This window comes from Cyrtonyx montezumae, unplaced genomic scaffold, assembly GCF_038088225.1.
Source record: "Cyrtonyx montezumae isolate F1298 unplaced genomic scaffold, pur_monq_1.0 scaffold_8, whole genome shotgun sequence".
Classification (NCBI taxonomy): Eukaryota; Metazoa; Chordata; class Aves; order Galliformes; family Odontophoridae; genus Cyrtonyx; species Cyrtonyx montezumae.
Window position 1 is genome coordinate 67,417,293 of NW_027072089.1, and position 20,910 is coordinate 67,438,202.

Below are 20,910 nucleotides of genomic sequence, written 5' to 3' on the forward strand. Positions count from 1 at the left end.
AGCTTTTGTTTGGGCTAACTTTGATGTTTGGGGAAAAAAAAGCAGTATGGAAAGGTTAAGTTGAAAGTGTTCTACTTGTAGGTGAGTTTAGTGGTTATTATTGAGGATCAGCAGGTTGTCGTCATTGTGTTTGTCAAAGCACAGTTGTGTAGTGCTTGTACTAAATAACCTGTGAGGAAATGGGAATGCTAAGAATGATTCCTCTAATAAACCTGGAGGCATCACTTCGGTATTTTAGAGTACTGGAAATTCTTTCCCACTTTTCTGTCAGCTGATTTTTTTGTCAGCTGAAACGTACTGATCAACTCTTTTGCTGCCAATTGCTTAAAGGTGTGGGCCTTCTTCAACAAATGAGTACATAAACAAGGAATAATAAGTAACCGAGCATACTTTGTTAGGAGGTTCATGGACTGGGAATTGCAGCTTTCTGTTTGGGTGGCTCAAAGGGGCAGAGAAGTAAAAACGAGCTGCTTACAGACCCTCTTTGTGTTTTAATTTCTTCCACGTAACTAAATCATTAAGAGTTTCCTTGTAGCCTCTAGTGCCGATCGAAGTATGTTGTTTGGTTTTTTTTGCTCCTCAAACTACCGGCTGAGTTGAGTTTTGTCTGAGGATACAGTAAATTTGTAACAAATGCGCTATAGGTAAATATTCTTTAGACATAAGGGTGCTAACTTGTCTCCTTTAAATTATCGAGGGTATTCATTCAGTATGTGCTAAGATTGTCCTGAAAATTCTCTGTGCTACCACCAAATTGCATGCTAAATCTAATTCTGCAGTAAGAAAATTGGAAATTTCAAAATGCATTTGTTTGGTGTTCTGCAGCTGCTTCTCTCACAGCTATGCTTTGCTTCTGTTATGCTTATAGTTTTTTGTCCTTTTCTTAATGAATTTACTTGCCAGATACCTTTGAGACCTAAAACCAGCTAACATTTTATCTCAGTTACTGTTTTGCTGTTACTTTGTGTCGCATACAATCCACTTATTGTTGAAGTGCACCAAACTCTCCTCTTTCCTTTGTGGATTGGTGCTGCTCTTCTGTGCTCCTGTGTTCTTGTTTCAATACAGATGCTTAGGGGAGCATCCCTGGAGAGAAAAGAAGTGGTCTGTTCTCAGGTAGATGCTTTCTCTCTGAGTAAAAGTATGAATGCACCTAAAGAGAGAAGGGTTGTTGTTTATAGAAAAGAGGGATCCAGGTGGGTGGTATTAAGCACAGTGTTTTTCAGACTTGTAGGTGAATGGTTTGTTTGAGAGGGAGAAAGATTTTTCTCCAGTATTTCTTTAAAAAAAGAAAAAGTCACTTATTTGGCTAAAATTACATCAGATTTTAAAAAAATAGTCCAGGTTAAATGTGTTCATCTATTACTAACATAACTGCTAACCATCCAGGCAGCAATGTCTTTGTGCAGGTAACTGTAGTTTATCTTCTTCATTCACATCTGCTATTGAAGCTGTATGTTATGACTTCTTTGCACCCGTATAAGTGTGCAGAAACTACTTTCATGTAATGACATTAATAGAAATAGATATCTTCTAATTGCTTAATGAGCAATGAAGACTTTAGGTAATTGGCACCTGTAATCTGAAATATGTGGTTCCTTATCTTATTAGCATTTGGGGAAAGGATAAATTAGAGATGTCAGTGGTAATGTGGAAGAAGTGGGGACATGTGCAAGGGTTAATGAATTATTGTGTAGCTTTTTTACGTACTTAGTCTGGTAATAAAAGTGAAAGTAAAGGGGAAAAAGAAAAATAACTTGACGCTGTTTTTCTTGTCTTTTGAATGTAGTGATTTTTATGTAATATATGTATGTTCAATTAAAAAGGTCAAGAAGATTTACCATTATGAGAACTGCTTCATGTTCCTTAGTAGGTGGGACTGTAGTAGAAATTGATATCATTGAAAATGAAAGTTTATCTATGTAGATTTCAACATTTTTAGATACTCAACCAGTCACTTTCAGTGCATTCTGGTTTTCTGTGCTTTCACTTTGCTGAGTTTTGTCCTGTTGGATAGCAAGTGTAGTCTGAACTATTTAGTACAAATTGAGAGAATGCAGATCACCACTGTTCCATGTACTCTTTCCTTGAACTAGATTTGTAAGTAATAGGGATCTCTTTCAGGTGATGTTGAGTGGGAGGGCTACTGAATGCAAAATCTACTTTTTCTTGCAGGCTTCTGCTTATTTTGACTTTGCAGTGAATGTAGTAAAGCTGAGAAAACATCTCAGTAAAAAACTAGCTTGGAAAGATTTTCTAGTTAAACTCAGTGCATAATGTAACAAATGTCATGACGGTTTTTGCTATTTATTTGGAGTAATCTGTTGGAAATGTATAGAATATGCTGTCTCTAATTGTTTTTCTCGAATGCGAACATCAGGTCTTCTACGTAAATGCTTCTTTGAAGAGTGAACTGATTAGTAAGTCCCTTTTCTGCAGTTTATTCCCCAGATATGCCTTCCCGGCTTCCAATCCAAGACATCTTTGCTGGACTGGTTACAAGTATTGGCACAGCAATACGATACTGGTTTCATTATACACTTGTGGCCTTCGCATGGTTGGGAGTAGTACCTCTTACTGCATGTAAGTATAAATTTATTGTACTGTCATGCTCATATACACAGGAAAGTAATATTCAGTAGATGAATGAAAGTGCTTAATTTTCTTAACTGTCTGAAAACCTGATGGTGACTCTTCAGTGATAATGAATTGTTACCAGAAGTCACCACCTACAAGTTAGGTTTATGCTACTTTTTTTTTCCACAAGTGTCCTTGTTAGTTTTAATATTCATTTACTAAGTCAGTACATGTGAATTATAGTTATTATTTCCTTGCTAAGCTCTTTGTCTTAAATTTGTTTATGTTGCATTATGAATGTTGTAACCCTCTTAATGGATTCCTTTAGGTATTAGTGTGCTGTGAAGGGTATTTGCATAGGATAAGCAACATGATAGAGCCATTCAGTCTAACAAACCTTTAAAAATCCATTTGTTTTCTTTATCAGTATTTGTTTCAACGACACAATCTTCTGTAAGTCTTGTCATCTGATATTAAGTGCTGCTCTGACATCCCCCCCAATTCTGTCATGTGGCTCACATAGTTGTCATATGGCTTCAGAAGGAAGTATTTTTCTTCCTGGAAGAAAAATGCCTGCCGAGTTATTTATGCTGCATAATCCCACAATAAGATACTTGCTTGAACTAAGAATTAAATTCTCAGTCTTTCAGACTGTCACACTAATGATGTACTTATCTCATCCATTAGTAAATATGTGGTGGGGAATCAATTCTTCATTCTTCTTTAGTAATTTCACTTTTTTTTTTTTTTTGTGGCCTTCCTGTCTTACATGGTTGGGTAAAAGGAATTTCTCTCTGTATACATATCATCACCCTAATCCCAGTGGGTTGTTGCTGATCTCTCGGCATGCAGCATATTTAGATGGAAAAGCTAATTATATGACATGTTATGATCTGTTCAGAGAAATGGCATTAATTGAGCCAATTTAATCCAAAGTGGCTTTGTTCTTTGTGATAATTGTATTTAGCCTTAGTTCCTAAGGCAGAATTCCCAAGGTAGTAGAGGGTCAGTATCACCTTACTGAATTTGGTTCAGGATCTATTAAATGCAAAACATGTAGGTACTCTGACTACAATAAAGCTGAACATTTTAATTTGATCAGTTCCAGCCATTGTCTTTTGTGCTGACTTAGACAAGACTTTTGAATGTAGTGCTTGTGTTCTCTGTTCAGTAACAGAGGAGAGGACCGCACTGGGGTTATTTTCGTCAGAGTGGTGTAGTATATTTTATGTAAGAGCTGAGCATAAATGCTAAACTTTCTGGATGTTCTGGGTAGATTGATTCACAAGGGATGTAAATATATAAACTCTGTAAGTTCCAAACAGCTTTAACCAAAATGTAGTAACTGAGCTATGTATTCTAGGTCACAGAAACCACAGTGTGCCATTATTACGCTTGTGGCAGCATGATTTAATGATTTAGAAAGTCAGGTGAAAAGATAACTCTGAACGAGACAGTAACTGAAACCAACTTTATACCATGCTTGTGCTTGGTTGTTTTTTTCTGCAGGTCGTATCTACAAGTGCTTGTTTACTGGCTCTGTGAGCTCACTACTGACACTGCCATTAGATATTCTATCAACGTAAGTACTTAACCAGCTGGACTTCGTATTTCTTTGACAGAGTTGATTTCAGTAGCATCTTGTGTCACCTTATCACTTCAGATTTCAGCTGCCTGCAGTCTTTGCAGTGCTTTGCAGGCACAAGTGTTTGTACTGCTGCACAGGGAGCCATCCTGGTGCTTCACAGGACACAGCAAAATACTCTGATAGCATATTTCTTCTTATTTTAAAGGGCTTAATATAGTTAGTCAGTTTTCTGAGCAAATTCAGTATGGTCAAGGAGAGGTGAAAATAAGTGAGAGGGAACATCTGGAATAGGAATGAGGATTGCTTAAGTCACTTTAATTATCTCTTGCCCTATAAGAAACGCTAGTGTCAGCTGTGTGTTTGAATGTTGTTTTACTTGTGCTTTACAGTTACATGTGAGTTTAGGCTTTCTAAAGTACCAAGTGGAAACAAAGAAGTCTGGGGTTAAAAGACTACCTAAAAAGTTGAATCAAAGACAGACACAGCAGTTCCATTTCTTCAGTTAGAGTCGCTCTGCAAATGCAACATTTCAGTGGTTGAAATTATACATGTAGCCATTTAAACAGATCTTTTGCTGTGGCAAATCCAAGTTTTCTCTTTAAGAAACAACTTGGATATATCAATTTCATTTACTTATTAACTGAGCTTTTCTTGAATATTCTTTTTCCTGAACTGTTCTTGAAGCTTTTCTTCATCTTGAGTTAGCCCGTGTTTCTGCAGGAGTATTTATACTTAAACAGTAATTTCAGAAGTCAAAACAGAGGGACAGACCAACTTTTCCAAATCAGAATTTATCTTGGCACTTTGAACTGCTTGTATGGAGGTACTTACAGAAATCTCAGCAGAGTTTTAGAAGGTCGTATAGTTTCTTCACCTAGATGCACAAATCAGCTTTTCACACAAATGTGCATTTTTGTTGATTTGTGTTTGAGGTACTTAACAATTAAGCTTAGTTTTAGTAAGCAAAGTACATTTTTAATTAATGCTTTTTTCTCTCTAACAGGGAGAACTTATTGGCAGACTGCTTGCAGGGCTGTTTTGTGGTGACATGCACGCTGTGTGCATTTATCAGCCTTGTTTGGTTACGTGAACAGATTGTCCATGGAGGAGCACCGCAGTGGTTGGAACAAAATCAACAGCAGCCGCTCAATGGTGTTGGTCAACAAAACGAGGTAAGACTTAACTGCTCAATAGTTCACAATAAATAGAGAAAAATGTGTTTATGTGAATAAATACATTATCAGAACCCAATGGTAATTTCAACTGACTGCAGTGTGTGTTTGTATGGTTACTGAGGTTGAAGATGTGATTTTATCTAAACTCAGTAACGTCACTAAGTTCTTGAAGTTCTATAAAATGGAATGGGAATGGATTTGTTTCCTTTTTGCTAGGCAGCTTTAAAATTGTTTACATTCTTATGACAATTGTCTGTATTTTATACGCTTTAAAGACAGTTTTCTTCACGTAGAGCTCAATTGTCAGTCATGATGGAGATGCCACTTTTGTCTATTTCACAAGTATTTTGGTAGTTCATGAGATATCAGTTCACTGTTCTATCGGTAACTGGACATTTTCTGAAACCTCTGAAGTTGGAGATTCTCTGCACCTTCACCTGACCCAGTTCATGCACTTGCTTTGTTTTTAGAGGAGGCTCTTGAGTAGGAGAAGAGATGATAAAAGGAGTACATGCATGGAGGGGGAAATATTTGATTAAGATTTCACTTTTTTTTTAACATGTCAACTTTAAAAAATGAGATACAAATACTTAGTTTGATATACTCAAAGTTATCCTTGAATTGTCTTTTTAATGTACTGATGGTTTTCATAAGCTCAAGAGAGTTCTCTCCATTAAGTACTGATGAGGCCACGTTTGGAGTGCTGTGTACTGAGCTCTCCAGTACAATAGAGGCGTGGACATACTGGAGGGAGTCCAACAAAGAGCTGACAGACATGATTAAAGAACTGGAGAGGCTAAGGGCTAACAGTTCCACCTGGGCAAGGTGTGCCTTATTAGTGCGTATAAACGTGTGATTGGTAGGTATGAAAGACACGTGCAGTGTCTGCTCAGTAGTATTTAGTGACAGGACAAAAAGCAATAGCTGCAACCTGAAGTACAGAAAATTTCATTTAGACCTTTTTTTTAAAAAAAAAAGGAGAGATGGTGAGGTTACCATCTGGAAGAGGCACTGAGTAACCTGCTGCAGCTGACTGTGCTTTGAGTAGGTGATCTCTATTGCCCTCTTCCAACATCAGCTAGTTTCTTTAGAGCTATTCTTTATTCTCTATGAATAGACAGTGTTTCTCTTTGTCTTTTTAGAGACTTATTGCTATTATTTAATGCTTATCTAAATAAAAAGCAAGTGAAAGAAATGGTTTTATTTTTCCATGAGTACCGGATAAAGTACAAAGACAATATAAGCAGTTTAACTGAGCACTATATCTTGTTTCTTCAGGCTCAGGCTGTTGCAAATGGAGGTGTTGAAAATGCAGTGCTTGATGAGCCTGCTAACCCAGATGCTGATGACAATGCAGTTGTAGGTGAGAACCCTGAAATTCAAGACGAGCAAGTGGATGAAGAGGAAGAAGATAACGAAGACGAAGATGATGCTGTAGTAGAAGATGCAGCAGATGCAAACAATGGAGCACAAGGTAACAGGTGACTCAAAACAGTAATGTTCTAATTTTTTTAAATAAATGAAACTTCTGAAAATAGACCTCCCGTAATTCAAGGAAGCTATTTGTAGAAACTTCAACTTATTTATCTTCTTGCTTTTGCAAATTTCATGCTTTTTTTCTTGAGTGTTAATGGATTGCTCACTGTCAAGCTGTTGGTGTTGAGGAGCTGAATGTTACACACCTTAGCTCTTTTGTTTTTTGAAGACATAGAGTGATTACATCTGTTTTTGAGTGAGTGTGACAGCTGTAAGAATGGCCTTTGTCTCCTCAGATGACATGAACTGGAATGCTTTGGAATGGGATCGAGCAGCAGAAGAGCTGACTTGGGAGCGAGTAAGTAATAATCTTGAGTTGTTTCTGATTTGTACTTAAAATGATACACAGTATTGCTGTGACAATCTGGGATATATTTGAGTACTGCCGTCTAGTGTGAAAACTGCAGTAAGAGGCTTTCCTGACTTAAAATGAAGTCATTGGGTTAAAGGCAAGATACTATTCTACTTGTGAAGCATCAAAAAACTCTTTGATTTGCAGCACAATGACAGCTTAAAATCTTTTAGAATGTAGACCTTTCAGAATCTTCAACTATTTGATCAGGTTTAGAAATGAATTGTAACTTGCATCAAGGGTGCTATGCCATGTTAACACTATATAGGTGTTGAGTGATATGTAGTTGAGTACTTTGATTTTGTAATCCTAACAGTACCAAACTAAAGAGGAAAACTGAAGTTTTTATTATGTACTTCACTCACGTACTTCTAAAAGACAAATGCATTTAATAAAAAAATTGAGCATGTTAATGTAATATTGCTTTTGTTTTGTTTATGGATCACAGGTTCCATAATTAGACATGAGATGTATGCTATCATCATTTTGCCTACCATCACCAGAAGTGTACAAAGCAGACAGCTGTAAATGTGGTCATTCTGTGTCTAGGTTATGAGACAGTCACTGCCTTGAACACGGTCTAGAAATCCTCATTTTGTTGTAAGGGACTGTTGTAAGGGACTGTTGTAATTTAAACTCAGCAAGCAGTTCAGGACCACGCAGCTGCTTCCTCGCTCTCTCCTGTTGAGAATTGAAACTGTGAAAGTACAAAAACTCAGAGATGAGGGCAGTTCACTAGATAATGTAAAAGGTGGAAGCACATAAGCAAGGTGTAACAAGGAATTAATTCACTATTTCCTGTTGACAGGCACACATTCAAACACTTTGAGGAAGGCAGGGCTCACTGCTTGTAATGGTTTAGTGGGAAGATAAATGCCATCGCTCTCCGTGTCCTCCCCCCTTCATCCTTTTTTGCTCCAGCTCTTAATGCTGGGCATGGTGCCATGTGATATGGGATATCCCTTTGGTCACTTGGGGTCAGTTGTCCTGGCTTGTCCTCTCCCAGCTTCTTGTGCACGTCCAGCTTCCTCGCTGGCGTGACAACATGAGAAGAAAAATCTCTGGCTCTGTGTAAGCTCTGCAACAAAATCAAATTTTTCATTGTAAAACAAAAAACAAAGCACAGCAAAATATGAGCCTCTACAAAGAAAATCAGTTGTTCCAGGCAAGGACAGATCATGATAATTCAAGATAATTCTACATGTGTATTGCCGCTTTTCATCAACTGAGTATACTGTGTTGAATGAGAACTTACTTGTTGCCATTATGATCAAGAATTCTGTTGGCTGAGCAATGGAAAAGCTTTTGACTATTGAGCATTTAAAAATTTGAGTGAAAAGGGCTTCTATTAAATGTATTACTCATATTTTTCTGAGTGAATAAAACCAACTTCTTTATATATGCAGATGCTTGGGCTTGATGGATCTCTGGTTTTTTTAGTAAGTAAAATCTTGCATTTCAAAAATTTGCATAACAGGCTTGTCTTTAAGAAAACTGTTCTTGTATTCATTCTATTTGAAGTCTCTGATTTAATTTGATATAGATTCTTTAAAAAGATTTTCATACAATGTAATGACCAAAGAAAGTCTCACAGAGTAGGGTGCCCTGTGTGGCACAGAAGTGGAATTTCTTACAAGATAGGGTAACTCTTGATCGTGTACTCTGTGGTAAATATCAGACTTTTCTTTAAATGTACACTGCTAATACCTGTTCTAGTTGTTAAGTTTTGCTGTTTATGTTATGGCTTAAGTAGTGCCCTCATTTTATCCTCACTAGTTTTGCTCTAATACCAACAAAATTGCAGCAGAGTTTTTAGTGTACACTAGAGTTTAAAATGTGAGGTCATCAGTTGTGTTTCATGGCTTTGAGATGTCTTGGTTACCTGCTAAATTTTTTCCCTTTTTTATGTTATTTTAATTGATTTCAGTATAAAGTCATGTTTAATATCTTAATAACAGTCTGCCTATTGGAGGGTGTAGCTTTTAAATTAATTCCAACATTTCTCTAGTTTAAGAAAATTCAGCAAAGAGCTCCTTAAAAATTGGCTTTTTAAGACTTGTCTGTGTGGAGACCCATGGCAATTATCTCCCCTGAAAAATTGCTCTGCATAATGCATATCATGCTGTGGGCTTTGTTACTGTTTATTTGGAAGATTCTGCCTGCTGCCCATCCTATCTGGTTGTTAGGGATACCTAACTTTGGCTTGAGGTTGAGAAGCAGGAGAGTTAACTAGTCAGTGGCAACAAAACATTAACCCATCTCAGCTATGTTTATCAACTGTCAGATCTCATATTTTAAAAATTGTAACCTTCTATATTTTAAAGGGAAAACTCAGTTATGCTGTTTTTGAGCAGTATAATTTTTGCCTTATCTCCTGCACGAAAGAAAAATAATTCTTAAATATGAATGCATTTATTCGCTAGTGTAGTGAATAAATATATTCTTATTTTAACATTGTCTCATTTTTAGTGATATTTATGCACTGTTCTCTTCTTCTTCCTTCTCTCCCCCCATTCTCCTTGCAGGAACATGTCTTTTGGGTGGTATCTTTAAATACATTGTTCATACTTGTGTTTGGTAAGTGTCATTTATTCTCAGTTTAAAAAAGATAATAATTCTTTGTAAAGTGATAATGCAGCTTAATTTTAAGACTGTTAGCCCAATATATATATTGAGACTTTTAAAATAGAATCACAAATGAACTAGGAATATAAAGAATAAAACTTTATTGCTTCTATTTATCATCTTCATTAATGATTTTGGAAATCTACCAAAAGCTTAATGATGTCAGTTAGGTCATAGGAAATCATACTTTTGGAATACTGTGAAAGGAGGAACCTTCCTGAATTTTATTTCTGAGCAGTTGCAGTACTTGCAGGAATGAGTCTAGGTACTCTTTAAAAGAGTTTTCCTTATATATAGTCAAATTACTACTTCCATTGAGAATTCATTTTTGGAGGTCAAAATATGGAAATAAGAATGTAGCTGAACATGTGAAGTTGTCAAAGAGACTTCCATTTTGTGTACAAAACAACTACTGAACAATTTTCCTTCACAGTACTGAATTACCGACTTGTTTTTAGAAAGCAGTAAATTCCAGTTTTTGGTGTGCTTTACTTCATTTTCCATGCACCCTTTTTAGGGATAATGAAGCTGAATTGCAACTTTAAAGGCTTGCAATATTTTTCATTTTGAACACAAGATATGAATGTTTCCATGTTCTGATTCCCTGTGTAGTTAGTGCTGGGAAAATCTCCTAGGCATAAACTTGTCATGACTAAAAAAAAAACCCAAAGGTAAATTGTCAGACTTCTAACTGCTCTAAATTTAGGCTTTTCTCAAATGTTTTAACTATGAAATAAATAAATTCTTGGTTTAAACTTAAACCAATAACTGAGTAATAAGGGTAATTAATAACATTGATGTATGGATGTTTTTATTTTTTTTCAGCAGCTCTTGAGTGAGTTTTCCAGGTGGGAATGTAACAGTAAAAAAGGAATGGCTTTCTAGATTAAGTGAGCAGGAGATAGGGGAATTTAATTTGTATCTCTGGCCTATTTTTAGTTTCTTTCCTGCTGAGTAATACCGCTTAACTTACAATTGCTGAATCTCTAGCTATTAGTTATCACAGCCCTGGTGAGTTCAAATGTCCCAGAATGTACTTCAGTAGTAGATAAAACAGAGGGAAAGAATTTGGAACCTTAATTTCTGGTCCAAAAGTTCTTCTTTTATGTTCTTTTCAACAAGTTAGTTACGTTGACTTAATTCATATGTTCTGTAGCTTGGTATAGGGCTCGCAGAGAAGTTTATAACCTTTATATTGAAAGAGATCTGTTAGAAATTATCTCAAAGTTATTAAAAAGAAAGGGTGGTCTGTTATGGTATCTCATAAAACACTTCAGATTTAACAGTTACACTTTATCTTGAGTGAGCTGTCTATAGTGATCGTGTTTGGGTTTTTTTCATCTGCCTTTTTCTTGTTCTCACTGGGCATGCAGAACTCAGTGCCTCTCATCCTTCATGGTAGCTGCTAAGCTCCTTGATAGGGATTTGGATTAAGACTTTGTGAATGTTGATTGGGGTAGTACGTGTCTTGATAAATCTTTCAGGTTTTCTTTTGTTTTGTTTTTCACATTTTGGTTGTATGAAAATGAGGAGGATGGAAAAAGTTATCAGGCTCTTTGAGGGTATATTTAGTCCACAGTTGTCCCCAGAGTGGATTGCTATGATAAAGCAAAGGCAATATAGGCCAAAATGTGAGAGCAGTTACTGTTCCTCTTTTACTTTCTTACTGTCTTTCTCTAGTCTTGCAGGAAAGGGAGCTTGAACTCTTTAATCATTTGTTATCTTAGTGAGACCTCAGGGCAAGCTGAACTGACTGACTGACACAGCTGGAAATGCACGGGTGTCCAGAAGTAGGGGAAGTGCTGAGTTTTTCAATACTTTCCTTCTAAGACCTCAGAACTGGGGAAAGTTATACAGAATTGAGGCAGTTCTTAATACAGTAATTTGGGGTACAAGTAAAAGCCTTCACAGTTTCTTCCTATGCCTTTGTTGGAGTGTTGTCTCTTCTCCTCATCTTCCAGTCTTGCATTTTCCTTCATCTTATAAGTTAGTGCAAACTGAATTGTTAGTGAAGTAACAGGCTTCTACAGCAGTATGTGTATGAAATCAGTATCTGTCTTGTACATAATACTGAAAATTGAATTAATTTACACACAGCAACATGAGCTAAAAAGGAAAAGACCACAGTCTGGTATGTGAAGTTCTATATTTATATCCTTTCAGTGGGAGTTCTAATCCAACTTTAAGAGGTTTTTTTTTATTATAGAATTACAATACAAGTATCTGTACAGAAAGGAGGATTTTGGAGTTGTTTTCTCAAAAGTGATGAGAAATAGAATGTTTATCATGTTGTATAACACATCCTGCAAATAAGATTCTGATTAGCAGTTTTCATGGCCTTTATTTTTTCTTCTTGCATTACGCAGCATTTTGTCCATACCACATTGGTCACTTCTCCATTGTTGGCCTGGGCTTTGAGGAATATGTAAGTACTGCTTTATACTTTCAAAATGTAAGAACTGCTACTATTTATGTAATCACAGCATTTTTGTAGTATTTTTCCACTTCTGCTTGTGGTTAGAAAAGTGACCTGGAAAATCATTTTCAATTGAAAAATGCATGTGTGTTGTTCTTAAATGCATCTTGTTCCTCACGCATTCTTAGTTTGTGTATTGAGTAGTTTTCATTGAGGGCAAGGGGGTTGTGTAAGATAAGATTTCTTCTTTCATGTGTAGAGGTGAATCATGGAATACCCAGAGTTGGACAGGACCCATGAAGATCATTGAGTCCAATTCCTGGCTCCACACAGGACCACACAAGCCCATGTTTAAGAGGGTTGTCCAAACTCTTCTTGAACTTCAGCAGGTTTGGTGCCAATCTGGAAGCCCTGGGGAGCCTGTTCCAACGCCCAACTACTCTGGTGTGAAGAACCTTAATAAAATTGTCATTCTTGAAGAGTTGAGATTTGGATCCTATCTTAATTGCATGGAAAGATGATGTAGTCTTCTAAGAGTCTGATCAATCTTTCCATTTTTTTTCTTCCCCTCTAGGTTCAAGCATCTCACTTTGAGGGACTGATTACAACTATAGTTGGATATGTTCTGCTGGCAGTAACTCTGATAGTTTGTCATGTATCCTTTTATTGTTGGTTCAGATCTTACATGCGAGTCATCTTTCTGGAAATACTTTAGAGGTGCATAGAAGTGTTGCAGCTGTAACTGAATCACTATTTTGCTCTGCTCTTGATAAAATTAGAAGGAATTTTTTTTTAGTTTTCTCAGACTTTTTAAAATTGTCAGTGGGGACTGCATGCTTCAGATCTCTTACACACATTTAATGAGACAGTTTTGTAGGATGTTAGGAGATTGTAAAGACACATTTGAGTGCCTGTAGGTAAGTTCTGAAAATCTGTTCATGATAACTAGTGAAGAACCTCTGATTTTTATTTTTCCTTCCTCACTGTTCTTAGATGTTGCAGTGGACTGCTCAGTTGCAGGGCCTTGAGAAATGTGATTAGGAAAAGATTTAGGACACAATAATAAGTTTATTCAAATGGTTTTTATCCTTCCAGGTGTTTAGTGTGCAGACTGAATTAATTACTTGTTTACCTTTCTGAAACATGAAGACTTTGCAGCGAGCTTTCAGGTGATAACCATTTTTACAGAGAAAATTAAGTGACAGTGGATTTCTGTAAGGTAGATGATCACTAGCAAATAGTTCACATCCTAGCAGCTTGTTTTTAAAGGAACTGCCTCAACTTCAGTGTAAAGGATTAATATTTGTGAGCAGTTTCCTCTTTGAGTGTATGTACACAAAGCTGATGTCAGCTTCAGGCCATATTATACCAGCATGCAATGCAAATGTTGCAAAACATTTCAGATGTAGGGTAATGTTTCACAATCAGTTTTGAAATACGGAGCCCTGATAAGGACTTGTTCTTTAATTTTTATCTTTTGTTAAAAAACCTCCTGTAGGTAAGCCACATAACATTGTGCTTTATACTAAACTCCAAAATGCTGGGGTGATTACAAAACGTATTATTCAGTATTATTTTCTTGACAGAACAATCCAGGGTTTGGCAGCACTTGTTAAGTTCCAGCGATCACGTCGTTTGTTAGGAGTTTGCTATATCGTTGTCAAGGTAATCCCATCTTTTGTATAGCAAAAGAACTCTCTCAATTTCAATTTGCATGTTACTTTTCTTAGCCATTTCTGTTAATCTGCTGAGATGTTTTGTTTTTTTCTTTTCTCCGGAAGGTTTCCTTATTAGTTGTGGTAGAAATCGGTGTGTTTCCTCTCATCTGTGGCTGGTGGTTGGATATATGCTCTTTGGTAGGTATAAAAAAAATATGGGATAAAAAATCTTCTAGTGTTTATAGTTAAAGCAAAAAAGTTTTGATGAGAATTGTAATAGGAATTGGATAGCACCTTGCTGTTTTTATAAACTCAGTGTTGCTGAAGTGAAGAGATTGGAGCCTTTCTAGGTACCACTTAATTCTGTTTTCCTTTATATAACTTATTACAATACCACTTTGATAATGATCTTATAGGCAAACTGCTGTACTGAATAAATTTCTTTATGGGAGCCATCTTACATGAAATTCTGAAGACTTAATATTTTAATAGCTCTTTGATCTCTTTGTTTGGAACATGATTTATGCTGTATTTGTTCAGAATTAAGAAGGATAATTGTTAAATTTCAAAAGTTTTTTCTGGGAAAAGAAAAATTTTGAATGGAGAAAATTAATTTCTTATAGCTTTAGTGGAACTGTAAATTTAACATAATTGTTTTCATCCATCACTATACTGCTCTGATTTATAACTTCTTCAATGTATGTGAAAGATTCAGTTCTTTCTTTTTTAAAGAGTTCTTTCTGTTGTTGATCAGAAATTGATCTCTGGTTGCTGTTATTTAAAATTTACGTTGTGTAGTTTTGGTTGGTTTTTTTTCATTTGAATGCTGTAATTATGGATTAAGATGGGGCAGACTTTTAAATGTTAAGTAGTATATGTGCACCAGGATAAACGAAATGAGTAGCTGTAAAATTTGCCAAATTTCAGTATTTTTCTTTAATTACTTTTAGGAAATGTTTGATGCCACTTTGAAAGACAGAGAATTAAGCTTTCAGTCTGCTCCAGGTACCACAATGTTCCTGCACTGGTTAGTTGGGATGGTTTACGTCTTTTATTTTGCATCCTTCATTCTTTTACTGAGAGAGGTAAGTTGATAAGGACAAGATTGGTATGCCACATAGTTGAAGAAGCTTGCATGTTGATCTGTTACATCTTTAGCAACTGGATGTTGTTGCTACTGTGCTTTGAGTGTGGGTTGGATTTCAGTGCTACTTAGGGCTGCACTGTACGTACTGTAGTAGAAAATGATGATGTAGTGTAATATTTCACAGAAGTTGCTCTGAATGGCCTTATTTATTTTCTTGGAAACTGGAATAGATGTAAAAGGCACAAAAACACTATTTGATACAGCAAATTCTCAGCTACAAAACACCATTTTTAACACAGTCATCATCGTTAGCAGTGCAGTTTTGCTAGTCATGAACAAGAGCCTACATATCACATTCGGAAAAGTCTGCACCAGAGGAGATGACCTGCTGTTGCCACTGCTGAAACATACCACCCATCACCTCACTGTGCTCACATCCACTGTTCTCCATGAATGTCCACCAAGTGTCAGTGGGTGAACGTTTTTTTCCAAAATGGAGAAATTCAGTAACACACGTTTGCTTCATCCTTGCTCCTATGTGAAACACCATTCTGTCAGACTGCTTCTCTGCTGCCATCTGTTAACGTGGCAACAAAATGTAATGGCATATTTGTAGGAAGGTTCAGCTTCTACTGCCATATCACCAACACCAACTTCTGATATTTTAGGCCAGTATAAAATAGGAGGCATTACTTTCGGAGCAGCCCTCATACTATGATGTTTTGGTTTCCAAAGAATCATTTGTGAGTTCAAATTAATACTTGAAAGCTAAGTTTGTAATTGTTTATTGGTCCTTTAGTCTTCAACGAAAAGATTTTCTTATCCAGTGCCATTTTATGCCCCTACTGTGTATAAACTTTTTTTTTTTTACTGCAGCAGTGTTTGCAAAATATAAAACATGGAATTCAGAATTTCATGATTGTTTCCTGTCTTCCACTTTAGGTATTGAGACCTGGTGTGCTGTGGTTTCTCAGGAATTTGAATGATCCAGACTTTAATCCTGTGCAGGAAATGATTCACTTGCCCATTTATAGACATCTCAGGAGGTTTATATTGTCAGTGGTAAGGACTTCTCTCATGTATTTCTTTACTTGGAAAAAAAACATATTTTAACTCCTGTATATAGTATTGCATATTTAAGAAAACCATTTTCATGGTGGAGATGATCAGATACTAAAACTAGCTGCCAACAGTACCTGCTTCTTTGAGGTAATGAAAACAAGCGGAGAAGGGAATGGATAAGTGGTTGGGTGAATGGATGATTGTCACTTGGCCAAGGCTGATCATACACCAAATGTGTATTGGAGATGTGGATTGGAGAGCAGGGTTGGCTGATTCTGCTCTTCAGGCTAACAAAGTTAACTTTCTTTCTGCAGATTGTCTTTGGATCAATTGTACTGCTCATGCTCTGGCTTCCCATACGCATTATTAAGTATCTCCTGCCAAACTTTCTTCCGTATAATGTTATGCTCTACAGGTAAGCATTTCATTTCAGTAAGATTTTTCTCAGTGTGTGGTTTTATGATTTTTGTTGTATTACTGACATTCCACATCATGACATCGTGTGGTCTCACAGTCTCTCAGTGACTAGAAAAAAGTTCTCTTTGAGCATTAATGTGACATTGATTGGTATGTTATTTTGTTGGGATTTTTGTTCTTTTTGTTCCAATTAAACCAATCTTTGTTGCCTGTTCTAGATGAGTAAAATGATGAAGTGTGTAGATATGTCATTCAGTTTGTCAAATGAGTAGCTGATAAGAAAAATAAAAGACATTTTGTAGAAGTTGCATAATGATAGCAGTTGACTATCTGTATTCCTTCAAAACAGTCTTCTCTTCATAACAACCTTATGATGGGTGTTTGTTTTTCACATTTATGCCTGGGTATAAATTAAATAAAAAGGCTCTGTAGATGTATTTTTTTAATTAACAAGGGTATTTTTCTTTGACTAAATAGTTGAAACAGAAATGATATAAGCATATGGAAGAGCAAATTGGATGGTGGGATATAATCTTCCTTAAGGTTTCTTCTTGTGCACCCAAATGTCAACATTTAACAAGTGCTTAGAGTAGTATGTAAGGAAAAATGTCTGCTGAATCCTAGTATTTTTTTCTGTTGGTATCCAGTATAGTTTTTATTGTTATTATTAGTGTGTTTCAATGTAAGAGTTTACTAACAGAATGCTCGTTATGTTTGACTTCCTGCTCTTCTTATTTCTAGTGATGCTCCAGTAAGTGAGCTTTCTCTAGAGCTCCTTCTGCTTCAGGTGGTGCTTCCAGCTTTGCTAGAACAAGGGCATACAAGACAGTGGTTGAAAGGTCTTGTAAGAGCATGGACTGTTACCGCTGGATATTTGCTGTAAGTACAGAAAGCTGAAGTCAACTAAAAGCCTCGTGTCTGGCTTAGCCTCTTAATGAAGGCAGTACGCTTTCAAAGGAGTTATTTCAACAAGTAACATAGACAGTAGTTTCTTTAAAAATCACGTATCTGTAGTGATTTTGTATGGGAGTATCTCCATACTACTCTTCGACAGGTATTTCCTTTTGCATGGTATTACAGAGTTTGCTTGGTAAAACTTTTACAAAAGTCTGATTAAGCAAGTTGTTAACTTTCTATTAAATGTAAAACCGAGATGTGTCAGTAGAGTATTCCTGTCACTCATATAATTCATGTGCATGATACACTTCTTCCTTATACTCTGGGGAATGAGTTGAAGTAAAGGAAAGATGATTTAGAATATCAGACTGTGAAGATGGTTGACACTTAAAAATGATATATTTTAGAGGTGAATGATAAGCCTCAAAATATACTTTCAACTGTACCTTGGCAACCAAAGGTAAATGATCACAAAAAATGGAGTAGTTTAATTTTGGTGGCCAGGCCGAGTTCATACATCTGAAATGATTTTTGAGTTCATATGCTGCTTACTTCATTGGTGAAGAAATAAAACGAGGTTGTTTTTTGTTTCTATTTCTTAATCTATCTTCAGAGTAAATTGGCACTATCCCACTCATCTTGGATCACACAAATGGAATGTTACTAGGACGAAGAGTTATTACTGGCTAAGCTTTGTCTGACACACTATGAATGAGAGACCTTTTCTTTCATTGCGATCTGAAATGTTTTCAACTTCTCTTGAGGAACTTACCACATCATTCTCTTAGTTGGCATTTTGAAGAGCTATTTTTGGATTCCTTCTGTGCGTGTTTTAATAGTATTTAAACATGATGGAAGAAGTTTAGAGATGATGACAGAAGTTGCTTTGCTCTTTTCGCTGTTGTTGTTGCTAAGAACAACTGCAGAATGTTTCTGTAGCTGCTTTAGTTGAGCAAAGATTAAAATATTTTCCTCAGCTTTTCTTAAAATAGAAAGCAGTACTGTGAAAATTCTTTTATTCTCTGGCATTAGACTATCTACATGCAGGTTTCTGCTGAGAATAATCAACGTTCAAGATTTATTTGATATTGAGGTATGCAAGGAATATGAAAGGAAAGCTTTTCAAGTAGCTTTGGATGATTCTGGGATTAATGTTCTTAGAAAGTTGTGAGCAGGTTTTGAGCACCTTAGCATCTTCTTGGAAGATTCTACCTGACTCTCTGTGAATCTGTGTATAGTGAAGCAGTACTGTCTCTGTACAGTTTAGTTTTGAAGACAATTGTTTGCTGCAAAGCTTAGTAGCAGTAAAATTCTGCCAGTATACCTGTGTAGGTTTTACACAATTTGTTCTTATTCGGAGTACATGTTTTAATATGTTTATCTGTAAGATTCTTGTTCGTATCAAACAGAGCAAAAATGAAAATTTGACTGTTACAGAGACCTCCATTCTTACCTACTTGGTGACCAGGAAGAGAATGAGAACAATGCAAACCAGCAGCCTAACAACCATGCTCGCAACAACAATGCCATTCCAGTTGTGGGAGAAGGTCTTCATGCAGCCCATCAAGCCATACTTCAACAAGGAGGACCTGTGGGTTTCCAGCCTTATCGGAGGCCTTTAAAATTCCCACTCAGGGTGGGTATATCTGATGTATTAAAAGGGAAATGAGTTTTAAAAATAACTGGGGAAGGGGCTTGTGTTTTGTTCTGCAAGAAGGATTCTGCCTACACATCATCAGAATCCAAATGGTGGGTCAGGTTTTATATTCTGTACAGTTTGCATATTTTGTAAAGGAAATTCTCATTTTATTTTCACAGTTAGTATTTAATCATTTAAATTTGTCAGCTCCTTCCTGTGTTAGTTATTCCCACATAGACTTAAGTTTTCCCCAGCAGCCCTGTAGTTACTATTTAGACAGCATTGGTCCCAGGCAAGTCACACCATATGTTCCTAAAACGGAGAAAATTTTCTGACTGACAGCTGCTGCCATCTACTTTGGTTTTCTTCTTTGTATTATTTGGGATCCTTAACCCTAAAAGAAGGTGTTCTGCATGCAGAAGGGTATGTGGCTATCGTTTGGCTTGCACTTGAGTGTTCTTGAATCATCCACCTTCACACAGACTACAAAATCACAATACTTCCCTTCCTTTAGGCAGTGTGAAGATCCCAACCTAGAGATGAGAGTGATCTTCACTGGCTAAAGTCCCATCAAGAAAAATGTGTTACAGATTTAACTTTGTCTGTTGTGATAAGGTGTAAGTTTTCCCACAGTAAACTTGTTCCACGTGTGATCTTGATGAGTAGGGAGGCAGTTCTTTGTACCATGTGATGCTTAATAGCTGTAAACCTGATCAAGGAGTCACCAGATATGATGTTAGCTGCTGGTAACATAAACCTGAGGGCACCTATAAGAACTTTCTGTCAAAAGGTTTCCTTGTATCATAAAGTCACTGTCTTGTTTATGTGGTATGTAGAGCTGAAACCTTTCAGGGTTAATTGGAAGTCATAGTGCTAGTCAGTGCAGAAATTGAGATTTTATATCACTTAGCAAATAACTTTGTTTTTGCTGGATTTAAATTTTAAGTGTATACTGTTACCAACAAAATCTCCTAAAAAAAAAAAAATACACAAAACTTTACATGTGCTACATGTATGGTGGGGTAGGTCTTTTAACCCTGGAACTATCAGTTGATATTTGAACAGCAAACAACAGAAATTGTTTTGGCCTTGCTGCCTTTCTAAGATGATGCATCTTTTTACATGCCAGTTGGCTTTTATTAAGTAAGTCTTATAAGCAGTTTCTCTTTCCTCTTTCAGATATTTCTTTTGATTGTTTTCATGTGCATAACGTTACTGATTGCCAGTCTTATCTGCCTTACGTTACCAGGTAAGTCTGTTATTGTAACGCTGTGACTAAAACCAACCCAGACAGTAAAGCTCAGTTATGGCAGATGCTTTCAAATCACAGCTTAGAGTTAAAAAAAGAAAGCATGGAGAAATCGTCTCATTTTAAAAGGTACATCATGAAATTGTAATGGCCTAAAATTTGTATTATTGTGGTAATAGTTGTATCTCAACAAAAGCTCAGTTGAGAAGTGATCAGTGTTTCCTTAGTTTATTTGGGGGATTATTCATGTTTTGAGACACTTTGTAGTAGAATTAAGAGAAAAACGGAATTGATACTCTTACATTTGTTTCTCCATTTAGAGAAGGAAAATATATATGGGCTGTTAGCAGAACTCCTACGCTTATCTTCCTTATTTAAATATTCATCATATCAGATCACTAGGATACTTGAAAGTGATATATGTCTCACTTTCAAATATGTATGAATAAGGTCTTTTAACCAAATGAAAACATTTTGTACTTGTAAATAATTTAGAACAAATGAGGACATGTAAACTCGTTTGAATTTTAAAATCTGGCTGTGTCATTTTTATCTACTGTTGTTAGTGATCCTAACATTGTTAGTATATCGAGATATGAGTTCTTTTGAAGTTATTTTACTCATTATTTTTA

At 36.2% G+C, this 20,910-nt stretch overlaps 1 protein-coding gene across 3 annotated transcripts in view; it reads left to right on the forward strand.

The window, feature by feature from the left end:
* MARCHF6 (membrane associated ring-CH-type finger 6) overlaps positions 1-20,910 on the forward strand; it is a 38,474-nt gene that overhangs the window by 7,972 nt on the left and 9,592 nt on the right. For 2 of the 3 annotated variants that reach the window (XM_065752052.1, XM_065752053.1), the window contains exons 4-20: positions 2,440-2,583; positions 4,087-4,159; positions 5,169-5,337; positions 6,619-6,814; positions 7,113-7,174; positions 8,635-8,667; positions 9,754-9,805; positions 12,220-12,278; positions 12,844-12,924; positions 13,866-13,934; positions 14,051-14,125; positions 14,878-15,012; positions 15,957-16,076; positions 16,391-16,491; positions 17,235-17,372; positions 18,828-19,026; positions 20,209-20,278. In XM_065752052.1, coding sequence (XP_065608124.1) covers positions 2,440-2,583; positions 4,087-4,159; positions 5,169-5,337; positions 6,619-6,814; positions 7,113-7,174; positions 8,635-8,667; positions 9,754-9,805; positions 12,220-12,278; positions 12,844-12,924; positions 13,866-13,934; positions 14,051-14,125; positions 14,878-15,012; positions 15,957-16,076; positions 16,391-16,491; positions 17,235-17,372; positions 18,828-19,026; positions 20,209-20,278 — 1,776 coding nt within the window. The remainder of the gene's footprint in view (positions 1-2,439; positions 2,584-4,086; positions 4,160-5,168; positions 5,338-6,618; positions 6,815-7,112; positions 7,175-8,634; positions 8,668-9,753; positions 9,806-12,219; positions 12,279-12,843; positions 12,925-13,865; positions 13,935-14,050; positions 14,126-14,877; positions 15,013-15,956; positions 16,077-16,390; positions 16,492-17,234; positions 17,373-18,827; positions 19,027-20,208; positions 20,279-20,910) is intronic. The other variant, XM_065752054.1, reaches the window with a different exon arrangement.